This window comes from Colletes latitarsis, chromosome 13 (assembly GCF_051014445.1).
Source record: "Colletes latitarsis isolate SP2378_abdomen chromosome 13, iyColLati1, whole genome shotgun sequence".
NCBI lineage: Eukaryota > Metazoa > Arthropoda > Insecta > Hymenoptera > Colletidae > Colletes > Colletes latitarsis.
Window position 1 is genome coordinate 10,825,764 of NC_135146.1, and position 24,398 is coordinate 10,850,161.

At 35.4% G+C, this 24,398-nt stretch overlaps 2 protein-coding genes across 5 annotated transcripts in view; one reads left to right on the plus strand and one right to left on the minus strand.

The window, feature by feature from the left end:
• Positions 1-24,398, plus strand: part of LOC143349522 (uncharacterized) — a 228,747-nt gene that overhangs the window by 146,683 nt on the left and 57,666 nt on the right. The gene's annotated exons all lie outside the window — the stretch shown is intronic.
• On the minus strand, positions 6,748-14,773 carry Vacht (Vesicular acetylcholine transporter). Of its 3 annotated transcripts, none has more exons than XR_013080932.1 (3): positions 14,633-14,773; positions 7,512-10,634; positions 6,748-7,248 (listed from the first exon to the last, which is right to left on the minus strand). XR_013080932.1 is itself a non-coding variant. In XM_076780841.1 (2 exons), the coding sequence occupies exon 2, from the start codon at positions 10,496-10,498 to the stop codon at positions 8,747-8,749; it is 1,752 nt and encodes a 583-aa protein (XP_076636956.1). In that variant the 5' UTR covers positions 10,499-10,634; positions 14,633-14,773; the 3' UTR covers positions 7,466-8,746. The 3 variants fall into 3 exon arrangements, 1 of the variants encoding a protein (XP_076636956.1); XR_013080933.1 differs by lacking the exon at positions 6,748-7,248 and adding an exon at positions 7,303-7,389; XM_076780841.1 differs by lacking the exon at positions 6,748-7,248 and having other exon boundaries at positions 7,466-10,634.

The window sequence follows — 24,398 nt, forward strand, 5'->3', positions numbered from 1 at the left end:
GAACGAATCGCCATTGTTTTCTTTTTAATCGACGCAAGGGCAGAAACAATTCAAATTTCACATCGAAACGTTCGAAATTTGAATAAATCTGAAGAACGCAAAGATTTTTAAGAGGTTAGAATTTTAGCCATCAAACGAATCGCCATTGTTTTGTTTTTAATCGTCACGAGGCAGAAACAATTCAAATTTCACTTCCAAACGTTCGAAATTTGAATAAATGTGAAGAAAGCAAAGATTTTCAAGAGGTTAGAATTTTAGCGATCAAACGAGTCGCCATTGTTTTCTTTTTAATCGTCACGAGGCAGAAACAATTCAAATTATACATCGAAACGTTCGAAATTTGAATAAATCTGAAGAAAGCAAAGATTTTCAAGAGGTTAGAATTCTAGCTATCAAACGAATGGCCGTTGTTTTGTTTTTAATCGTCACGAGGCGGGAACAATTCATATTCGCATCGAAACGTTCGAAATTTGAATAAATGTCGAGTAGAAACTTTTGGGAGTCAAAAATGTCCGAAATTGAATGATTCTCGAGAATAATTTGTTTATTCTCTTGCATCGATCGCAACGCGTCCATTTGAAACCGTCGATAGGTCCGCCATGTTGTTTTTCTCTCCTTTGAATTCAACGAGGACGCGCGAAATGGGAGAAAAATATCGCGAGGAACCTAAACGTCTACTCGAACAGGTAATCCGTTAGTTCCTTCTCTTTCTAATTCGTTCGTGTGACGGTATTATGTTACATGTAGGCAGTATACACGGTGTCCCGATAAAAATAACCACCTTCCGTATCGTTGAATGAAATTTTTCGAACGGTTATTCGGTATTTAAAATCAATAGGCTACCAAATGGATTTTCTTCGAAAAATCATCGAAGGATTACGAAGGGGATGATTTTTAATGGGACACCCTGTATGCACGCAGGTCCCTCGTGTGAAAAAGGAGAGAGTGGTCGCCGTGTACCATTTTTCTTCAACGTATTTACAATACACGAAAGAAGCTACGAGTATTTATTTACGCGATTACAGGTATATAGGTGTATGTATATAGAATTGTGATACAATTTGCGATACAGGTACATGCAACGTCTTGCTCGATAGTTATCTCTTGATCCCGATGGGACAATCGCAAAGGAATAGTTTTCTCTTCGAATTTTATACAGGTCGTTCGTTTGAAACACTGGGAACAGACTGTTCAAGGTTACTCCAAGGACAACGTTGTTTCTTCCAAACGTAAACAAAGTTGACCTCACGACCTCGAAAACGGTTGATAAATTGAAAAATAAATAGGATCTGTTGTAACTTTTCAAACGAACACCCTTCATATACAGGGTGTTCAACCCTGGGAAAAATTTTAATGGGAGATTCTAGAGGCCAAAATACGACGAAAATTAAGAATAGTAATTTGTTGATGGAGGCTTCGTTAAAAAGTTATTAACGTTTAAAGTTCCACACGTATTGTATTTTTTTTCTCGAAAATGCGCAGGATTTCGGGGGTATGTGTAATGACCGAAAATGATTGCAATTGACCCCTGAAATTGAAAATAATTTTTTTAGAACGATTTGAAATTTTTTTTTTCTCAGGGTAGACAGTTATGGTCAGACGTTATATATTCAGTAATGAATTTTTTTCTCGAAAATGCGCAGGATTTCGGGGGTATGTCTATTGACCAAAAATTATTGCAATTAATCTCCCTAGCTAGAAATAATTTTTTCAGAAGGATTTGAAATTTTCTTTTTACACCGAAAAATTTAGGCAACGATTTTTCATTAAAATTCGTTTTTAATTTTTAATAAATTTGTTTGACACGCTACGGAAAATTTGTCTGGAACTTTTTTATAGGTGCCTATGAGCTCTACTTACTCCTAAAATTTCATTGAAATATATTCACTATTGCAGGAGTTATGGCTGTTTGAAAATTGGACCATTTTTATAGGGTTTTTCTCATTTTACAGTGTCAAGGAACAACTTTTTCAATATTGTTAGAATTTCTACATATTCTTCATCTAAATACGCGTTGTTTGCTTTTTTGAAAATGGAAATCCTTCAATCGGTTCAGAAGTTATGACACTTTCGAGCAATATTTCTGGCCATAAATTACATTTTTGATTAGAAATTTTTTTCTCAAAAGTGCGTAGGATTTCGGGGGTATGTCTATTGACCAAAAATTATTGCAATTAATCTCCTTAGCTAGAAATAATTTTTTCAGAAGGATTTGAAATTTTCTTTTTACGCCGAAAAATTTAGGCAACGATTTTTCATAAAAATTTGTTTTTAATTTTTAATAAGTTTGTTTGACACACTACGAAAAACTTGTCTGGAACTTTTTTATAGGTGCCTATGAACTCTACATACTTCTAAAATTTCATTGAAATATATTCACTATTGCTGGAGTTATGGCTGTTTGAAAATTGAACCATTTTTATAGGGTTTTTCTAATTTTTCGGGGTGAAGGATCAATTTTTAGAATATTTTTGCGATTTCTACGTATTCTTCATCTAAATACGCGTTGTTTGCTTTTTTGAAAATGGAAATCCTTCAATCCGTTCAGAAGTTATGACACTTTCGAGCAATATTTCTGGCGATAAATTACATTTTTGATTAGGAATTTTTTTCTCGAAAGTGCGTAGGATTTTTGGGTTATGTGTAATGACCAAAAATGATTACGATCGTCTCTTGTAGCCGAAAATAATTTTTTTAGAACGATTTGAAACACACGAAATTTCAGGAGAATCATTCATTCATGATCAGACATTATATTTTCGTTAACGAATTTTTTTCTCAAAACTGGGCAGGATTTCGAGGATATGTCTAATGACCAAAAATGATTATAATTAGTCCCTGCAATCAAAAATAATTTTTCCAGAAAGATTTGAAATTTTTTTTTACGTTGAAAAATTTAGGCACCTACCCCCTGTCGATTTTTCTTAAAAATTCGTTTTTAATTTATAATAAATTTATTCGACGATGTACGGGAATATTGTCTAATACTTATTTGTAGGTACCCATGAGCTCTACTTCAGAAAAAAGTTTCATTGAAATATATTCACAATTATAGGAGTTATGGCTGTTTGAAAATTGGACCATTTTTATAGGGTTTTTCTAATTTTTCGGGGTGAAGGATCAATTTTTAGAATATTTTTGCGATTTATACGTATTCTTCATCTAAATACGCGTTGTTTGCTTTTTTGAAAATGGAAATCCTTCAATCCGTTCAGAAGTTATGACACTTTCGAGCAACATTTCTGGCCATAAATTACATTTTTGATTAGGAATTTTTTTCTCGAAAATGCGTAGGATTTTTGGGTTATGTCTAATGACCAAAAATGATTATAATCGTCTCTTGTAACCGAAAATAATTTTTTTAGAACGATTTGAAACACACGAAATTTCAGGAGAATCATTCATTCATGATCAGACATTATATTTTCAGTAATTAATTTTTTTCTCGAAACTGGGCAGGATTTCGAAGGTATGTCTAATGACCAAAAATGATAGTAATTACCCCCTTCAACCGAAAATAATTTTTCCAGAACGATTTGAAATTTTTTAAATTTAATTTTTTAATAACTTTTTAACGAAGCCTCTGTCAAAAAATCGATATTCTTAATTTTCGTCTTATTTTGGTCTCTAGAACCTCCCATTAAAATTTTCCCCAGGGTTGAACACCCTGTATAATTGTACGTATAGAATCTTTATAACATATCGTTTATATATATGCGCTATATATAATATTATATATGCTATATACACATAATGGGATATAATATTATACAGGGTGGAGCCTTTAAATGGGAACACCTAAATACCTCCGTTATTTCTGGTTTGTATGAATAAAAATCTCTTATATTTCAAATAATATACTATATCGGAAATAAACAACATTTCGTTGTACATTGGCAATACGAGACAGTATTGTATAATTAAAACGTCCCAACGAACGTGTAAATTCTATAAAATAAACAATTCAACGATCTATGGATCTCGAAATAACGTTTTGCTTTCGTAAATAATTTTCAAAAAATAACCAACGAAATGTGCATCCATTCACCATTGTCGTTTGTTGTATCACGGTTATAGTAATTGCAACATATATACAATACAACTCATTCAGTGATCAAGCAAAAGTCTCCTCGTTCCATCTTCGAATATTATTCTTAAACGATCCTCGATATATTTAACTTTCTTTTTACGATAACCATCGGCAAGTTACGCGTCGCCATTTTGTTATTCGTTAAGATGTTTATTCGTAGAGGCCAGCTCGTTTAAATGAAATTACCGTCGCGGATGATACATATGTATAGAATTTTCTTATCCGCTATGAAGAAGCAGTATCTGCGTCGTCTATGGTGTAAAGATATGCCTAACGTGCTCGCCTAATCACTCTACGATGCACAGTGGTCCGTCCATAGCGAAGAATTTAACCCCAATTTGTCAAAAAATCACAAAAAGAATTCTTTTGCTGGTCGAGAAAAATTATTTCGGGAGACAAATAAAATCGATTTATTCTTTGGTCGCGAATAAATCGACTTTATTCGTTATTCGTGAATAATAATAACGAATAACGACCAAGATCTATTGGCGATCCTATTTAATATTTTCTCTTCTTTTTTTATTTACGAAGGGCATTATTTCGCGTTAAGAATAGTTAATTTCGTATTTGTTTAAATCATAAATATGAAACTGTATGAAATCGAACAAAAATCAGAAAAAGAATTCTTTTGCTGGTCGAAAAAAATTATTTCGAAAGACAAATAAAATCAATTTATTCTTTGGTCGCGAATGAATCGATTTTATTCGTTATTCGTGAATAATAATAACGAATAACGACCAAGATCTATTGGCGATCCTATTTAATATTTTCTCTACTTTTTTTATCGACGAAGAGCATTATTTCGCGTTAAGAATAGTTAATTTCGTATTTGTTTAAATTATAAATATGAAACTGTATGAAATCGAACAAAAATCACAAAAAGAATTCTTTTATTGGTTGGGAAAAATTATTTCGGGAGAAAAATAAAATCAATTTATTCTTTGGTCGCGAATAAATCGATTTTATTCGTTATTCGTGAATAATAATAACGAATAACGACCAAGATCTATTGGCGATCCTATTTAATATTTTCTCTTCTTTTTTTATTTACGAAGAGCATTATTTCGCGTTAAGAATAGTTAATTTCGTATTTGTGTAAATCATAAATATGAAACTGTATGAAATCGAACAGAAATCACAAAAAGAATTCTTTTACTGGTCGAGAAAAATTATTTCGAAAGACAAATAAAATCAATTTATTCTTTGGTCGCGAATAAATAGATTTTATTCGTTATTCGTGAATAATAATAACGAATAACGACCAAGATCTATTGGCGATCCTATTTAATATTTTCTCTACTTTTTTTATTTACGAAGAGCATTATTTCGCGTTAAGAATAATTAATTTCGTATTTGTTTAAATTATAAATATGAAACTGTATAAAATTGCCAACATTCGATGATTGCTAACTTCAACTGGCGTTGAACGTTTAATTTTTTCTGTGTCTTGCGTTTGAATTTTTAATTTTGGGTTACCAGGGAACGTAGTGTTTGTTTATTAACAATAGGGGATGAAATTTAGCAACATTTCGCCTACATCGTCCATATCGTTACACCATTTCTGAGGCAGAGATTCTTCTTGTCTATACAGCTACCTACAAGAAAGCTTCGAAGCTAAGTTCTTGTCGCCTTAACTAATGATATGATATTTCGGTTCAGCGAACTCAATGCAAACATAATCGATAAGAACAAAAAATTTGCTGGTGCCCATTCGCGAACGAAGGTTCTTGCTGAGGTGAAGCCTCCGTCGCGATTATTCTCTTCAAAAGGGGTATTCGAACGTAAAATTTTTCTTTTTTGTAACAATTTTCTTAAAACACAGTTTTGAAAATTTATTTGCCAAATTTCGTGCTTGGATTGTTGGAAATAGTGGGATTATATTACTTGGAAATTTTATGATTTTTAGGATAGTCGGTAAAAGCTTTGGTTTGAAATGGTTTGAACTGGTTTGAAGTGGTTCGAAATGGTTTGAATTAGAATTACATCTAAATAATAGTGCAGAATTTTAAAGTGAAATTATATTACTTGGAAATTTTATGGATTTCAGGATATTCGGTAAAAGCTTTGGTTTGAAATGGTTTGAACTGATTTGGAGTGGTTTGAAATGGTTTGAATTAAAATTCCTTCGAATTACATCTAAATAATAGTGCACAAATTTAAAGTGAAATTATATTACTTGGAATTTTATGGTTTTCAGGATATTCGGTAAAAGCTTTGGTTTGAAATGGTTTGAACTGGTTCGGAGTGGTTTGAAATGGTTTGAATTAGAATTACTTCGAATTACATCTAAATAATAGTGCAGAATTTTAAAGTGAAATTATATTACTTGGAAATTTTATGGTTTTTAGGATATTCAGTAAAAGCTTTGGTTTGAAATGGTTTGAACTGGTTCGGAGTGGTTCGAAATGGTTTGAATTAGAATTACATCTAAATAATAGTGCAGAATTTTAAAGTGAAATTATATTACTTGGAAATTTTATGGTTTTTAGGATATTCGGTAAAATCTTCGGTTTGAAATGGTTTGAACTGCTTTGGAGTGGTTCGAAGTGGTTTGAATTAGAATTACTTCGAATTACATCTAAATAATAGTGCACAATTTTAAAGTGAAATTATATTATTTGGAAATTTTATGGTTTTTAGGATATTCAGTAAAAGCTTTGGTTTGAAATGGTTTGAACTGGTTTGGAGTGGTTTGAAATGGTTTGAATTAAAATTCCTTCGAATTACATCTAAATAATAGTGCACAATTTTAAAGTGAAATTATATTACTTGGAAATTTTATGGTTTTTAGGATATTCGGTAAAAGCTTTGGTTTGAAATGGTTTGAACTGATTCGAAGTGGTTCGAAATGGTTTGAATTAAAATTCCTTCGAATTACATCTAAATAATAGTGCACAATTTTAAAGTGAAATTATATTACTTGGAATTTTATGGTTTTTAGGATATTCGGTAAAATCTTCGGTTTGAAATGGTTTGAACTGGTTTGGAGTGGTTCGAAATGGTTTGAATTAAAATCACTTCGAATTACCTCTAAATAAGAGTGCAGAATTTTAAAGTGAAATTATATTACTTGGAAATGTTATGGTTTTTAGGATATTCAGTAAAAGCTTTGATTTGAAATGGTTTGGAGTGGTTCGAAATGGTTTGAATTAGAATTCCTTCGAATTACATCTAAATAATAGTGCAGAATTTTAAAGTGAAATTATATTACTTGGAAATTTTATGGTTTTCAGGATATTCAGTAAAAGCTTTGGTTTGAAATGGTTTGAAATGGTTTGGAGTGGTTTAAATTAGAATTCCTTCGAATTACATCTAAATAATAGTGCACAATTTTAAAGTGAAATTATATTACTTGGAAATTTTATGGTTTTCAGGATATTCAGTAAAAGCTTTGGTTTGAAATGGTTTGAATTAGAATTACTTCGAAAATTCTCCGAAAATTACTTCGGAGAATTACATCTAAATAACAGTGCACAATTTTAAAGTGAAATTTTGAATGTTTGGAATGGTTTGGAATGGTTTGGAGTGGTTTGGATTAGAATTATTTCGAAAATACAGTGTTGTTAGGTAATTCCTTTCCTATGCCGTATTTTTGCATGAAAAAATTCACGTAACTTGACAAGATACACATAAACAACAATGCAAAGTTTTAAACTAAAATCTTTTATGGTTGTCCTTTAATAAAATTCCAAATATGCCTCTGTTTTTCCATCAGAATACCCCTTGAAGTCTCACCCACAACGTGCGAATAATTATCCATCACACCGATACTTATTTTTCCATAAACATCTAAGGACGTTTATTTTTTTCCTGTCCCTATTTTTGTGCATATTATTTCATCTTTCCGACGCGTTGTGCAAATTGGTCACTTTCATCCTGACTCATCGAGTGTCGCATCATTTCGAAAATACAATATACTTTAAAATTATACGAAATTTCAATACCAATTAGGATGTTGCAAATGTAATGGCCATGTTCTGCAATTCAAATTTCCCGCCATTTTTCTCGAAACATTCACTAATCAGCCATTTCATTCCCAAACGAGTTATTAATATTCACAGAAGACGTATGTTTCATAAAAAGAAAAGATTTCCGATTCTTTTTCTATAAAATAAAATTCTTGAACTGTTCGAAACTGGTCTGCGCTAGCTCTTTCTCTTCTACTGTCCATTCCGTCTCGGTTTGTCTTTGTTAGCAATGGGAGAAGCGAGAAAAAAACAATTTCGATTACTAAACACCGTAATAATGATATGTAAAATTCGAAAACTGCCGTTTAATTAGCCAATATTCGCAGAATGCATGCATCGAACGGTCGAACACGGCACTCAACGCTGCCTCTGTCCCTCCATTTTGTCTTCCTCCCCGAACATCGAACACTAAAATATCTACGACGTATCCGGACACTACCCACTGAAACCAATACCAACGCGTACTTTCGAGTCCCTGGAGTATCGAAGTAATCGTTCTGGAAGTCTCGTTCGACAGTTTCGGATCACAAGATGGACGCACTGTTCACGCGAAAGTGACTCGAGAGGACGCTGCAGTCGCCAGAGATCGGCCATCGCGCGTTCGTTTTCTTATTAACTGGAAGCTTGTCTCGAAGACTGTTCTGTGATACTCGCCATCGAGTACCTTATCGCAGTTTCATAATCTGCATTAGTACATTCCTTGTCTGAAGGGGTTGCTGTCGCCAGCTGGTCTCTGATCGACGGCAGGTGGCGGTGGTGGTCTTCTGAACGGGTTGGCGTCGCTAGCTTGTTGTTCCTGGCCGTAAGGTCTCTGCTGAGCGTAACCCTGGCCTTGTTGTTGGCTATAGTTGGCCGGTTGGTCGTACATGGGTGGTTGCTCGTAGCCCCCAGCTTGGTTGTACCCTGGGGCATTGATGTTCTGAGCGTATCCGGGCTGCTCGTAGCCCTGGCCTTGATAATTCTGCTCGTACCCTTGATCTATGTTAGTCTCCATGCGAGTCTGGTTGAGGTGGTTGCCAATCTCGCCAGAAAGCGGCCTCTGCTCCTGGAGGACGTACGTTTGGTACTCTTTGTCTGGAGGGTCCTGCATGAGGACGTCAGCCTCGCACTGGAAGGGCTTGAAATCGTAAATGTGCTTCAGATACATCAGCACTGGGGCGTAGAGCAGGTTGGAGAAGGCTATCCCGATGTTCAGAGCGGTAAAACCGATTGCTTCGACGACCCCTCCGGCTATTATGGGCCCCACCGCGTACGCCACGCTGTAAGAGATGTCAGCTATGGCGTAGATGCTCCCGTAGACCGACACGTACCTCACGTCCACCAGGTAGCCCAGCGTAGGCAGCAGAGCAGTGTCGATGAGAGCGATGCCAAAGCAGATTCCGCACAATGGGATCATGAGGACTTTGTAGGACGTGCAGAAGGGTATAATGAAGCAGCAGAGGCCCTCCAGAGCTAGACCTCCAGCAGCCATGAGCCACTGGTGCTGGGGATACTGCTTAGCCATCTTGACAGTGATCATCACACCGAACACGTGAGGAAAGAAGGCTGGTAGCCAGATCATCCCCATCTTCCAGTTATCGTGCGTGATGTGGTCTTCCATCCACAGGGATATTGTCGGCTCCAGGAAGGCCAGAGCCACGTTCGACATCATCAAAGCACCCGCGCACACTGCAATGTACGGATCCATCAGGAGTCTCCAAATGGGTATCGACGGCGTGTGATCGCCCCGACTTTCCTTCAATTGCTCCTTCAGGGGCTTCATCACCAGCAGGAGCATGAACCCGTCCGCCAGGCTGATGAACGCGAGGATCAGGAAAGGCACCTCCTTGCCGGCGAACTGGTAGAGAGCGCCACCGAACGGCGGCGCGACCAAACAGCCGAAACTGATGAACGCCAACGCGATCCCCAGCGCTTTCGAGCGCTCAGACTCCTCCGTGTAGCGATCGGCGATCATGGCCAGGCCACTGGTGTCCGCAAACGCTGAGCCCACGCCCTGGAGGCTTCTGGCGAAGAACAGGACACCGTAACTCCTGCCACAGGCGAACACTGCAGTGGACAGGAACATTATCGACAGCCCTACCATCATCGGTATGTCGTAGCCGATCCTGTCGATCAGAGCGCCCGAGAACGGGTTCACCATCAGCTGGACGATCGCCTTGGACGCGAACAACACGCCAGTCGCGGAGTCCTGGCCGTGGTGGGCCGGTGGACCCGTGGCGTTGGCCTCCTGCTCCTCCTCCTCGCCAAACGCGCCGACGTATTTCAGATAATCGGGTATGATCGGCACTATCACCATGTAGAGCATGTTGTCGAGCAGCAGAGCTATCGAGACGATCACCAGGACGAGCTTTCGTTGAGCCTTCGGCTCTTGCAGCTTCATCCAGATAAACTCCTTCAGCTCCCCTAGCTCGATGTTGAGTATCGGTATCGTCGTCGACATGGCGGCTCGATTTAGATATCCCTCTTCAAGGCTCAACAACAACTAAACGCGATCACTTCGTGCAACCTCGGGAGCGACCGTGACGAAGAGATCGTCGCGATTGGGGCGGCAAGCATCAGGCCAGGCCGGGGATAACCTACAACATAATCACCGAGTTGGCACGGTTAGCTCCCGAACTGTCAACGTGTCTTTTTTTTAAATTTTCAACTGCCTCGATCGTACAGGGTGTTCAGTCATGACGGGGCAAAATTTCAACGGGAGATTCTAGGGCCCAAAATGAGACGAAAATCAAGAATAGCGATTTTTCAATGGAGGTCGTGTTCAAAAGTTATTAACGTTTAAAGTTCCGTATAGTGGTTCTCGCTCAGAAAACTGCGGGGCTGTCGATAAGTCGGTAAGTAGAGAACCACTATCGCGCGCATGCGCAGCTGTACGCAGATCGCCGCTCCACAGACGCAACTTTGAACGTTAATAACTCCTCAACGAAGCCGTATTTGAAAAATTGGTATTCTTGATTTTCGTCTTATTTTGGTCTCTAGAATCCGCTATTAAAGTTTTGACATGCATATATCGAACACCCTGTACGCTACCGCACTCCTGGTATCCGCCAGGCGAAGATCTTGATTTTGGGAGAAACTCGAAAGAAAGGGGAGCCCTGACCCGGCCTGATCGGCGCTTACCGATTGCCTTTGCACCCCGACCCGACCTTTTGCTAACCTCCCAGCGGACATCTCCTCGTTCGATGACAAGTTCCCGTCTGTTCGACGGTGCAGGTTGATTCCTAGGTTGCTTCTTGGGTTTAGAAGCGAACACACCGGGTGGAGGCTCCCCCCACGATCGGTACACCTATGTTTTCTATTCTATGTCGCGCCACGAGAGACAAAAACACGGTAAAACGAGCCTGAGGGTCCGATTCTCGGAGGGCATGGTGTTAATTAAGATTCTCCGGAATTAAGTGATCTGGACTGAACAGAGGATAGATGAAACTTCAGACTAGTCAGGGCTTGAGAATGTGTTATTAAATTATTAAGAATTATTACGTTGATTTTGGGGAAGAATGAGGGAATTTAAGTGTTTGAAAATGACTTGCTTTTAAGGCTTATATGAATTTGACACTTTGCATCATTATTTATGTGCATCCTGCTGGGTTATGTGAATTTTTTTATAGTAAAATATGTAATAGTTGCTTAGGAAGGTTGTATAAATAATTGTTATAAGTTCTGATATTATTACAAAGAATTTTTATTCTGAGCAAATGTTATAAAGAACTTGAAAATAATCTGTATTATGAACATGGAATTAAAAAATTTCAAATCATCCTGGAAAAATTATTTTTAGCTGCAGGGGGCAATTAGAATCATTTTTGGTTAATAGGCATACCCCCGAAATCCTACGCATTTTCCAGGAAAAAATTCCTTATTGAAGCTATAATGTCTGACCATGATTTCATGATTCCCCTGAAATTTCAAAATTTTCAAATCGTTCTGAAAAAATTATTTTTAGCTAGGGGGATCAATTACAAACATTTTTGGTGAATAGACGTATCGTCGAAATCCTACGCATTTTTCAGAAAAAAATTCCTTACCCGAAAATTTCATGCGAATCTTTAAAATGTCATAACTTGTGAACGGATTGAAGGATTTTAATTTTCAAAAAAGTAAACAACGCGTATTTTAGTCTAGAATATGTAGAAATTCTAAAAATATTGGAAAAGTTGTTCCTTGACCCCGAAAAATGGAAAAAACCCCATAAAAGTGGTCCAATTTTCAAACAGCCATAATTCCTATAATAGTGAATATACTTCAATGACACTTTTTTCTGAAGTAGAGCTCTTAGATACCTACCAAAAAGTATTAGAAAAGTTTTCTGTGGGAAGTCAAACAAAATTATTATAAATAAAAAACTGACTTTTAAGAAAAATCGACAGGGCGTAGATACCTAAATTTTTTGACGAAAATAGAAATTTGGAATCTGTCCAAAAAAATTATTTTTAGCTAGGAGGGTCTATTACAATAATTTTTGATGAATAGACATACCCCCGAAATCCTATCCATTTTCGAGAAAAAAATTCGACGAGGTGCCTAAATTTTTTAGGGAAAAAAAAAATTTTCAAATCGTTCTGAAAAAATTATTTTTAGTTAGGGGGATCAATTACAATCATTTTTGGTCAATAGACATACCCTCGAAATCCTACCCACTTTGGAGAAAAAAATTGCTAATCAAAAATATTATGCGAAGCCAGAAACGGTACCCCAAAATTTCATGCGTATCTTTAAAATTGTATAATTCCTGAACGGATTGAAGGATTTTAATTTTCAAAAAAGCAAACAACGCGTATTTTAGTCTAGAATATGTAAAAATTGCAAAAATATTCGAGAAGTTGATAATTCAGTCCGTAAAATGAGAAAAACTCCATAAAAATGGTCGAATTTTCAAACGACCCTAACTCCTACAATAGTGAATATATTTCAATGAAATTTTAGGAGTAAGTAGAGTTCATGGGTACCTACATAAAAGTATTAGACAAAATTTCTGTAGCGCCTCAAACAAATTTGTTAAAAATCAAAAACTGATTCTTAAGAAAAATTCATAGGGGGTATGGTGTCTAAATTTTTCAACGAAAAAAAATTTTCAAATCGTTCTGAAAAAATTATTTCTAGCTAGGGGGATCAATTACAATAATTTTTGGTGTATAGACATATCCCCGAAATCCTACCCACTTTCGAGAAAAAAATTGCTAATCGAAAATATAGTTTATGGCCAGAAATGTTGCTCGAAAGTGTCATAACTTTTGAACGGATTGAAGGATTTCCATTTTCAAAAAAGCAAACAACGCGTATTTAGATGAAGAATATGTAGAAATTCTAACAATATTGAAAAAGTTGTTCCTTGACCCCGCAAAATGAGAAAACCTCTATAAAAATGGTCCAATTTTCAAACGACCCTAACTCCTACAATAGTGAATATATTTCAATGAAATTTTAGGAGTAAGTAGAGCTCATAGGTACCTATAAAAAAGTTCCAGACAAGTTTTCCGTAGCGTGTCAAACAAATTTATTAAAAATTAAAAACGAATTCTTAAGAAAAATCGACAGTGGAATTTTTCGTCAAAATTAAAAAATTTCAAATCATTCTAAAAAAATTATTCTCAATTGCAGGGGTCAATTATAGTCATTTTTGGTTAGTACATATACCCTCGAAATCCTAACCACTTTCGAGAAAAAAATTCGAGAATGTTCCTAAATTTTTCAGCGAAAAAAAAAATTTTCAAATCGTTCTGAAAAAATTATATCTATCTAGAAGGATCAGTTACAATAATTTTTGGTCAATAGACATACCTTCGAAATCCTAACCACTTTCGAGAAAAAAATTCGACAAGGTGCGTTAAATTTTTTAGGGAAAAAAAAAATTTTCAAATCTCTCTAAAAAAATTATTCCTAGCTAGAAGGATCAATTACAATAATTTTTGGTCAATAGACATATCCTCGAAATCCTACCCATTTTCGAGAAAAAAATTCTTCAACGAAAATATAATGTTATTTACATAGGTTGAGAAACTCTGCTCACTGACATATCGACAAATTTACATTTTCGTGAGTGAGAACCACTATCAGCAATTCGTAGATTATCCTTCTACAGGTGGAACGTTAATAACTTTTCAACGAAGCCTCAATCAACAAATTCTAAATCCCTCACTAAAACAACCCCCCAGGGGTGGCAGAACACCCTGTACAATATTTTTACACTACACTTTTTCAAGCAAATTTAAAAAACAGAAACAAAACAATTTTTCTAAACTCTCCATATACTGTTACAAAAACCAAAAATTGTAGCCATTTTAATAGAGAATAGTAGATCTCAGTGTTCCACTAAAAATTTCGTGTGTCAAATATTCAGTGTCAAAGACGTTTTTCGACGCATTAAATGTCGTGTCTTCCGTAGCAGAACAGATTAATTATTTGCGTGAAACGATCATTCGTGAACCGGGGTCCCTCGCGCGTCGACACCCTCGTTTATTAATTACGGTGGTCGTGCAGGGGACACCATAACTTCGTCAACGGTCGTAACGAGCCTCCGTGTAGACGCGTGGACTCCAAGGGAGATCGTGGAGCCGAAGAAAATTCGCGAACTTACCGGAGTTATTGGCGAACTTCTGCCTGAGGGAGTTGGCGAGGCGTTGGGGACCCGCCAAAGCCGGAAGTCCGGAGAACAAGTTGCTCAGGGTTGTGGCCACGTCCGGTCCGGCCTCGTCCTTCGAGTCGTGCGACGACTCCTTGGCTTCCTGCGTCCCTGGGCCCTCCACCTTTCAGTCGAATCCGTAACCGAGTCTGCAACAACAAATCACCATTTTTGTTTTAATCAAAGAAAAAAAGTTAAAAATCGAACGCCAAAGCACAATGAAGGAAACAAAGATGAAGGCTAATGAATCTAGAAATAGGTAATGTTTCAAATTGCATTGTTAAATGGGGAATATTGGGCACAGTATATTTTTTTGAGGTATTTTTTATGGATTTTTAAGTGACTGAGGGTTTTATACAAATTGTTTAAGGAATGTGAAGAAAGGAATTTCTTTTATTCTTGATTTTGTTGATTGTGACATTTTTCAGATTTGTGGCCTGGAAAGGGTGATATTTTGTTTTGCTTTTATATATTCACCTTTTTATGCACTTGTGCTTTTACAGTTGTATTTTATATATTTTTGTAGGTCTACTGATAGGTGTTCTGAGAAAATTATTTCTAGCTAGGGGGATTAATTATAATCATTTTTGGTCGATAGACGTATCTTCGAAATCCTAGCCACTTTCGAGAAAAAAATTCGACAAGGTGCCTAAATTTTTGGGCAAAAATGAAAATTTTCAAATCGTTCTGAAAAAATTATATCTAGCTAGGGGGATAAATTACTATAATTTTTGGTGAATAGACATAACCTCAAAATCCTAACCACTTTCGAGAAATAAATTCGAGATGTGAAATTTTTCGACAAAATTAAATATTCTCAAATCGTTCTGAAAAATTATGCTTAGTTGCAGAGGTCAATTACAATCATTTTTGGTGAATAGACATACCCTCGAAATCCTAGTCACATTGGAGAAAAAAATTCGACAAGGAGCCTAAATTTTTCGACAAAAATGGAACTATTCAAATCGATTTAAAAAAATTATTTCTAGCTAGGGGGATCAATTACAATCATTTTTGGTAAATAGATATCCCTTCGAAATCCTAACCACTTTCGAGAAAAAAATTCGACAAGGAGCCTAAATTTTTCGACAAAAATGAAAATTTTCAAATCGTTCTGAAAAAATTATATCTAGCTAGGGGGATAAATTACTATAATTTTTGGTCAATAGACATACCCTTGAAATTCTAACCACTTTCGAGAAAAAAATTCGACAAGGTGCCTAAATTTTTCGACAAAAATGGAAATATTCAAATCGTTTTGAAAAAATTATTTCTAGCTAGGGGGATCAATTACAATAATTTTTGGTCAATAGACATAACCTCGAAATTCTAACCACTTTCGAGAAAAAAATTCAACAAGGTGCCTAAATTTTTGGGTAAAAATGGAACTATTCAAATCGTTTTGAAAAAATTATATTTAGCTAGGAGGGTCTATTGCAATAATTTTTGGTGAATAGACATAACCTCGAAATTCTAACCACTTTCGAGAAAAAAATTCGACAAGGTGCCTAAATTTTTCAACAAAAATTAAAATTTTCAAATCATTCTGTAAAAATTATTTCTAGCTAGAGGGATCAATTACAATAATTTTTGGTGAATAGACATAACCTCGAAATCCTTAGCACTTTCGAGAAAAAAATTCAACAACGTGCCTAAATTTTTCGACAAAAATTAAAATTTTCAAATCGTTCTGAAAAAATTATTTCTAGCTAGGGGGAGCAATTACAATAATTTTTGGTAAATAGATATCCCTTCGAAATCCTAACCACTTTCGAGAAAAAAATTCGACAATGTGCCTAAATTTTTCGACAGAAATTAAAATTTTCAAATCATTCTGTAAAAATTATATTTAGCTAGAGGGATCAATTACAATAATTTTTGGTCAATAGACATACCCCCGAAATTCTAACCACTTTCGAGAAAAAAATTCGACAAGTTGCCTAAATTGTTCGACGAAAATGAAAAGTTTCAAATCGTCGATTTTCACGTGACTATTCAAGAATTTTATAAAATTGTTTAAGAAATATGAAGAAAGAAATTTCTTTTACTCTTAATTTCGTTAATCACTTCTCAGTTTTGTGGCCCGAAAAGGGTGATATTTCATTTTGCATTTATATATTCACCTTTTCATACACTTGTGCTCCTACAGTTATATTTTATATATTTTTTTAGGTCAGTAATGTGTAAGATTGTGTTTAGAGAGGACTCTAAAAAGAATATTAAAAAATAGGAATAAATTAAATAGAAACAAGCATGGAAAAGTCAAGGGTTGAAGAGACTGCGAGGAAGGGGATGAAAAAATGAGGAAAGTGTGATGTAAACATGATCATAAAGGAACTATGGAAATATTAAAGCAGAAAATGTGAAAGGAAAATTAGATGTTACAGTATTAACAAAGCATATTTGCATCTGAATATGCAACTAATTTAAAAAAGCGAGAGCCACTATTTCATTATTTTTCAAAACGATTGAAAAATTCACGAAGCATATTTCAATTCTAAAAATTCCTTTCCTCGATTAATAAATTTATTCACACCCTTCAACCCTTCATAGACGTTTAAAAGGGGGTGTAAAAATGAATTATATTTCTATCTAAATACTTCGATAGTCCAGAAATGACAAAATGGCGTCAGAATTTAGCGAATTTTACAGGGATATCAGTTGGAATTTGAAGATATTTTAACAAATTTGTCATTTTACATTGTAAATAGATGCTTTGGTAGTTCAGAAATAGCAAAATACTAGTAAAATTCACTTGGGAAATTGTATGAGGAGGATATCAGCTAAGAAAAGCGTCATCGTTCATAGACGTTTAAAAGGGGGTGCAAAAATGAATTATATTTCTATCTAAATACTTCGATAGTCCAGAAATGACAAAATGGCGTCAGAATTTAGCGAATTTTACAGGGATATCAGTTGGAATTTGAAGATATTTTAACAAATTTGACATTTTACATTGTAAATAGAGGCTTTGGTAGTTCAGAAATAGCAAAATACTAGTAAAATTCACTTGGGAAATTGTATGAGGAGGATATCAGCTAAGAAAAGCGTCATCGTTCATAGACGTTTAAAAGGGGGTGTAAAAATGAATTATATTTCTATCTAAATACTTCGATAGTCCAGTAATTACAAAATGGCGTCAGAATTTAGCGAATTTTACAGGGATATCAGTTGGAATTTGAAGATATTTTAACAAATTTGTCATTTTACATTGTAAATAGATGCTTTGGTAGTTCAGAAATAGCAAAATACTAGTAAAATTCACTTGGGAAATTGTATGAGGAGGATATCAGCTAAGAAAAGCGTCATCGTTCATAGACGTTTAAAAGGGGGTGTAAAAATGAATTATATTTCTATCTAAATACTTCGATAGTCCAGAAATTACAAAATGGCGTCAGAATTTAGCGAATTTTCCAGGGATATCAGTTGGAATTTGAAGATATTTTAACAAATTTTTCATTTTACATTGTAAATAGATGCTTTGGTAGTTCAGAAATAGCAAAATACTAGTAAAATTCACTTGGGAAATTGTATGAGGAGGATATCAGCTAAGAAAAGCGTCATCGTTCATAGACGTTTAAAAGGGCGTGTAAAAATGAATTATATTTCTATCTAAATACTTCGATAGTCCAGAAATTACAAAATGGCGTCAGAATTTAGCGAATTTTCCAGGGATATCAGTTGGAATTTGAAGATATTTTAAAAAATTTGTCATTTTACATTGTAAATAGATGCTTTGGTAGTTCAGAAATAGCAAAATACTAGTAAAATTCACTTGGGAAATTGTATGAGGAGGATATCAGCTAAGAAAAGCGTCATTTGAGGCTACGAGGGATATTTTAAAAATACCTTTGACATTATCAAAAATAGGTCTCCAACAGTTAGATCTAAAACTGTAGAGCAGGATTCCCCAACGGGTACAGAGGGGGGTAAAAGTGATACATCAAGGGGTTGTAGAGTTTCGTGTCGATTAAGGAACAGTCGCGTAAGACGTCGAAGAGGGGCAATCAAACGCGTTTAGCTCGTTCCCCTAGGTCTATATCGGACGATTTTGTCCGTTCCCCGGCACCGACACAATTTCCCTTAACCTGTCCATTATCTTATGCACGCGTTACCAGTGAACAAATCTATATTTAGAGTTTCTACATCTATCTATAACGAGCCTCCTATAGCTTACATTTGAAGAACACTGGACATTACACATGTGCGTGCCTTCCCAAGGTAATTCCCCCATCCTCTGCCACGTTGCATGGTTATTCGGTGGCCACGTATCGTTTACCGTACACCTGACAATGCGATAGATCCAAACAGTTTAACTCCAGAGACCTGCGATCCCCCCTCGTTCGTGTTGCGCAACGTTCGAATCCCTCGGTCGATAAAATCGCGAGCCAAAAATAAGAGCCATTCGCGCGAACCACCGACACTTGGGGAGAGAAACACGGGGATAGATATGGCGAGCGATCGATGGAGGATCCACGGAGATCTTTGGCGAGCGGCGGAGGCTGTTCGAGCCACGGGGGATGAAAGGATTGCGTGCAAAGAAGAAAGAGATGCTTACCAAGACCGAAGGGCTCCCGATGGCAGGGGCGTCTCGGTGTGTCTCTCCGTTGGGGTGGCTTTGAAACGTCTGCCCTGGAAGTCCTCCCCGCCACCGTGCTGCGCGTCACCCCCTTCTCGGAGGAGCCCCCGCGAGCGAAGAGCAAATCGCGACAGGGCGCAGTCGCGGTCTCCAGGATCCGGGGATTGGCCACGGTACCGAGGCCGTGCGTCAGCCCCCAAACCCTCCACCATCGTACCAACTATCTGCATCCCCCGTTCCCCCCACCCAACGTGTCCAGAGGGGGGTGGCAGGAGCCCGGGGGAAGAGGAAGCGCACCAGGTAGAACGACAACGGTCGATGCTGCGCGGTATTTCTGGCGCCAGGTCGATATGAGCTTCACCTGTACGACTGTGGGCTGCTGACTGCGCCGAGAAAAAGGGGTTCTCGACCGTGGCGAACGCGTTACCCAGTGTTCTTCAACCGACCGCCACGGATACGCGAGATTCTTGAGGGGGGTGTGCGGAGACACGAGAGATTCCCGTCTAGACATGCAATTTTTAGGATTGGCTTTTCGGCTTTTTGGATAGGATGCCCGCGCATCCTTGCATGCTGGGAGTTTGCATATATGTTTGTCGACATTTTTACCATATGCAGGATTTTTTTCGACTTGGAATAGTAGAAATTGTACGAGCTACGCGCCATTGAAGACAGTCCTTTCAAGGATGAATTCCACTTTTACACAATTCTTAGTCGCCTTCGATTTTTTTACATTGTAACCGTGTAGATTGCTGTGTTGGGATTTTGTACATATGTTTGTCGAGAGTTTTGCCATGTACAGGATTTTTTTCGAGTTGGAATAATGAAAATTGTGTAAACTACGTGCCATTGAAGAGAGTTCTTTTAAGGTCAATTCCAGTCTACACAATTTTTAGTCTTCTTCGATTTTTTTATATTGTAACAGTGTAGACTGCTGTGTTGGGATTTCGTATATATGTTTGTCGCTAGTTTCGTCATGTACAGGATTTTTTTCGAGTTGGAATAATGAAAATTGTACCAACTACGTGTCATTGAAGACAATCAAGGGTGAACTCAACTTTTACACAATTTTTAGTCGCCTTCGATTTTTTTATATTGTAACCGTGTAGATTGCTGTGTTGGGATTTTGTACATATGTTTGTCGATAGTTTCGGCATATACAGGATTTTTTTCGAGTTGAAATAATGAAAATTGTACGAGCTACGCGCCATTGAAGACAGTTCTTGTAAGGGTCAATTCCAGTCTACACAATTTTTAATATTCTTCGATTTTTTTCAATTGTAACCGTGTAGATTGCTGTGTTGGGATTTTGTATATATGTTTGTCGATAGTTTCATCGTATACAGGATTTTTTTCAAGTTGGAATAGTAGAAATTGTACGAGCTACGTGACATTGAAGAGAGTTCAATTCCAGTCTACACAATTTTTAATCTTCGACGATTTTTTAAAATTGTAACCGTGCATCCTTGCATGCTGGGAGTTTGCATATATGTTTATCGATAGTTTCATCATGTACAGGATTTTTTTCGAGTTGAAATAATGAAAAGTGTACGAGCTACGCGCCATTGAAGACAGTTCTTTCAAGGATGAATTCCACTTTTACACAATTTTTAGTCTTCTTCGATTTTTTTTCAATTGTAACCGTGTAGATTGCTGTGTTGGGATTCTGTACATATATTCGTTGATAGTTTGATCATGTACAGGATTTTTTTCGGGTTGAAATTATGAAAATTGTAGTAATTAGGTGCCATTGAAGGCAATCGAGGGTGAATTCAACTTTTATGCAATTTTTAGTCGATTTCGATTTTTTTATATTGTAATCGTGTAGATTGCTGTGTTGGGATTTTGTATATATGTTTGTCGAGAGTTTTGTCATGTACAGGATTTTTTTCAAGTTGGAATAATGAAAATTGTGTAAACTACGTGCCATTAAAGAGAGTTCTTTTAAGGTCAATTCCAGTCTACACAATTTTTAGTCTTCCTCGATTTTTTAAAATTGTAACCATGTAGATTGCTGTGTTGGGATTTTGTATATATGTTTGTCGATAGTTTCATTATGTACAGGATTTTTTTCGAGTTGAAATAATGAAAATTGTACGAGCTACGCGCCATTGAAGACAGTTCTTTCAAGGATGAATTCCACTTTTACACAATTCTTAGTCGCCTTCGATTTTTTTACATTGTAACCGTGTAGATTGCTGAGTTGGGATTTTGTACATATGTTTGTTGACAGTTTTACCGTATACAAGATTTTTTTCGAGTTGAAATAATACAAATTGTACCAATTACATGCCATTGAAAAGAGTTCTTTTAAGGGTCAATTCCAGTCTACACAATTTTTAATATTCTTCGATTTTTAAAAATTGTAACCGTGTAGATTGCTGAGTTGGGATTTTGTACATATGTTTGTTGACAGTTTTACCGTATACAAGATTTTTTTCGAGTTGAAATAATACAAATTGTACCAATTACATGCCATTGAAAAGAGTTCTTTTAAGGGTCAATTCCAGTCTACACAATTTTTAATATTCTTCGATTTTTAAAAATTGTAACCGTGTAGATTGCTGAGTTGGGATTTTGTACATATGTTTGTTGACAGTTTTACCGTATACAAGATTTTTTTCGAGTTGAAATAATACAAATTGTACCAATTACATGCCATTGAAAAGAGTTCTTTTAAGGGTCAATTCCAGTCTACACAATTTTTAATATTCTTCGATTTTTTAAAATTGTAACCGTGTAGATTGCTGTGTTGGGATTTTGTACATATATTTATCGATAGTTTCACCATATGGAGGATTTTTTTCGAGTTGAAATAATGAAAATTGTACCAGCTACGCTCCATTGAAGACAGTTCTTTCAAGGGTCAATTCCAGTACACACAATTTTTAGTCTTCTTCGATTTTTTAAAATTGTAACCGTGTAGATTGCTGTATTGAGATTTTGCACATATGTTTGTCGATAGTTTCACCATATACAGGATTTTTTTCAAGTTAAAATAATGAAAATTGTACCAGCTACGTACCATTGAAGACAGTTCTTTTAAGGGTGAATTTCAGTCTACATAATTTGTAGTCACCTTTCATTTTTTTACATTATAACCGTAGATTGTTTTGTATTGAAATTTTGCATATACATTCACTGACATTTTAAGTATTTACAGTATTTTTTTCAAGTAGAAATAACGAGAATTCTATGAGTTACGTGTCATCAAATAAGATCCCTTTAAGTGTGTATTCCAGTCTACTTTATTTTGCCCATTCTTTAATTTTTTGAAATCATAACCATAGATTCTTTTGTATTGGAATTTTGCATATACATTCTCTGACATTTCAAGTATATACAGTATTTTTTTCAAGTAGAAATAACGAGAATTCTATGACTTACGTGTCATCAAATAAGATCCCTTTAAGTGTGTATTCCAGTCTACTTTATTTTAACCATTCTTTAATTTTTTTAAATCATAACCATAGATTCCTTTTTATTACGATTTTGCATATACATTCACTGACATTTCAAGTATATACAGTATTTTTTTCAAGTAAAAATAACGAGAATTCTATGAGTTACGTGTCATCAAATAAAATCCTTTTAAGGGTGTATTTTTTAGTCTTCTTTAATTTCGAAAAATTAAAGACTCCTTTCTATTAGAATTCTGCATATAAATTTACTAAAATTTCCAGTACATACAGTATTTATTTCAAGAATCTTACTGATTTTCCAAAACTGAGGCAGCAATGTAAAATTATTTTCACGTCTATCAAAATCCAGCTTTAAAATTGATTCTTCCAAATTTTCGATTCAAAGTACCAATAAAATCAGTGACTATCTCAAAATATCGTGATCGTAATACGAAAGTCACCGCGTTATAAATACTCCAAATTAACTTTCTCGAATGTTACATAATCGTAAGATTAGGTAGTTGTCGTATGTCAATAATTCCTGTTTAAAGTATCATTGTGTTAGATTTAATTAGTAACTTCTGATATTAGATCTATTATTCGTCGTTTAATCGCGGGTTTCCACGTCCCGATCTAGAAATATTCACGAATATTCCGATCTTCGAATCTGATTCTTCATTCTCACCATCCGGTCACGCTCTCACGCTTTGGGAAGCCTATTCAGGAGACTGTTGCCCCTCGAGTTGTCCAATCTGCCCAACAAACTAGCAACTTTTACCAAAAAGTCGCTAATTAATTAACGTCACAAAATTAATTTTTATTCCGAGTATAATTATTTTTAAATTTACTTCCTCTGCCACCAAACAGCAGTGAATTATTTTCTCGTCTCGATGAGAATAATAAACACCTTTTCTTCTGTTCTCTAAAAAAATTTATTAATTTAGTTTTCGAAAAATAATTTAAAAATAATCCAGAATAATTCGAATCGAAGAATTATTGGCTGAGTTCGCGAGAGGGGGTGAGGGTGGGGGGGAGAATTGAATGGAGAGCAAAGCTATTTTAACATCTCGAGTAGTTAAAATCAATATTGTCTACCAGAGTTAATTAATAATTTCGTAAAGATGGCCAACGAGGGTCGAAATATTCTAAAAATTCTGGAGACCATTATGCAATAATAGATGATAAAAATGCAAGCTTAAACAGTATTTAGATTCTTTGTTCCAAATATGCAATTATTAATAAATAATAACGATAACAAAAGAATATTTGAAACTATCGTTCGATAATAAAATATGAAAATACAAGTTTAAATAGTATTTAAATTCCAGGTGAAAAAGTATAAAAATAGAAGTTTAAATAGTATTTAAATTCCAGGTGAAAAAGTATAAAAATAGAAGTTTAAATAGTATTTAAATTCAAGGTGAAAAAATATAAAAATTCAAGTTTAAATAGTATTTAAATTCAAGGTGAAAAAATATAAAAATAGAAGTTTAAATAGTATTTAAATTCTAGGTGAAAAAGTATAAAAATAGAAGTTTAAATAGTATTTAAATTCTAGGTGAAAAAGTATAAAAATAGAAGTTTAAATAGTATTTAAATTGTAGGTGAAGAAATATAAAAATACAAGTTTAAATAGTATTTAAATTGAAGGTGAAAAAGTATAAAAATACAAGTTTAAATAGTATTTAAATTCTAGGTGAAAAAGTATAAAAATAGAAGTTTAAATAGTATTTAAATTCTAGGT

Bases quoted from the DNA above. Each gene is read 5' to 3' on its own strand.
- Vacht (XM_076780841.1), bottom strand. From the start codon at position 10,498: ATGTCGACGACGATACCGATACTCAACATCGAGCTAGGGGAGCTGAAG.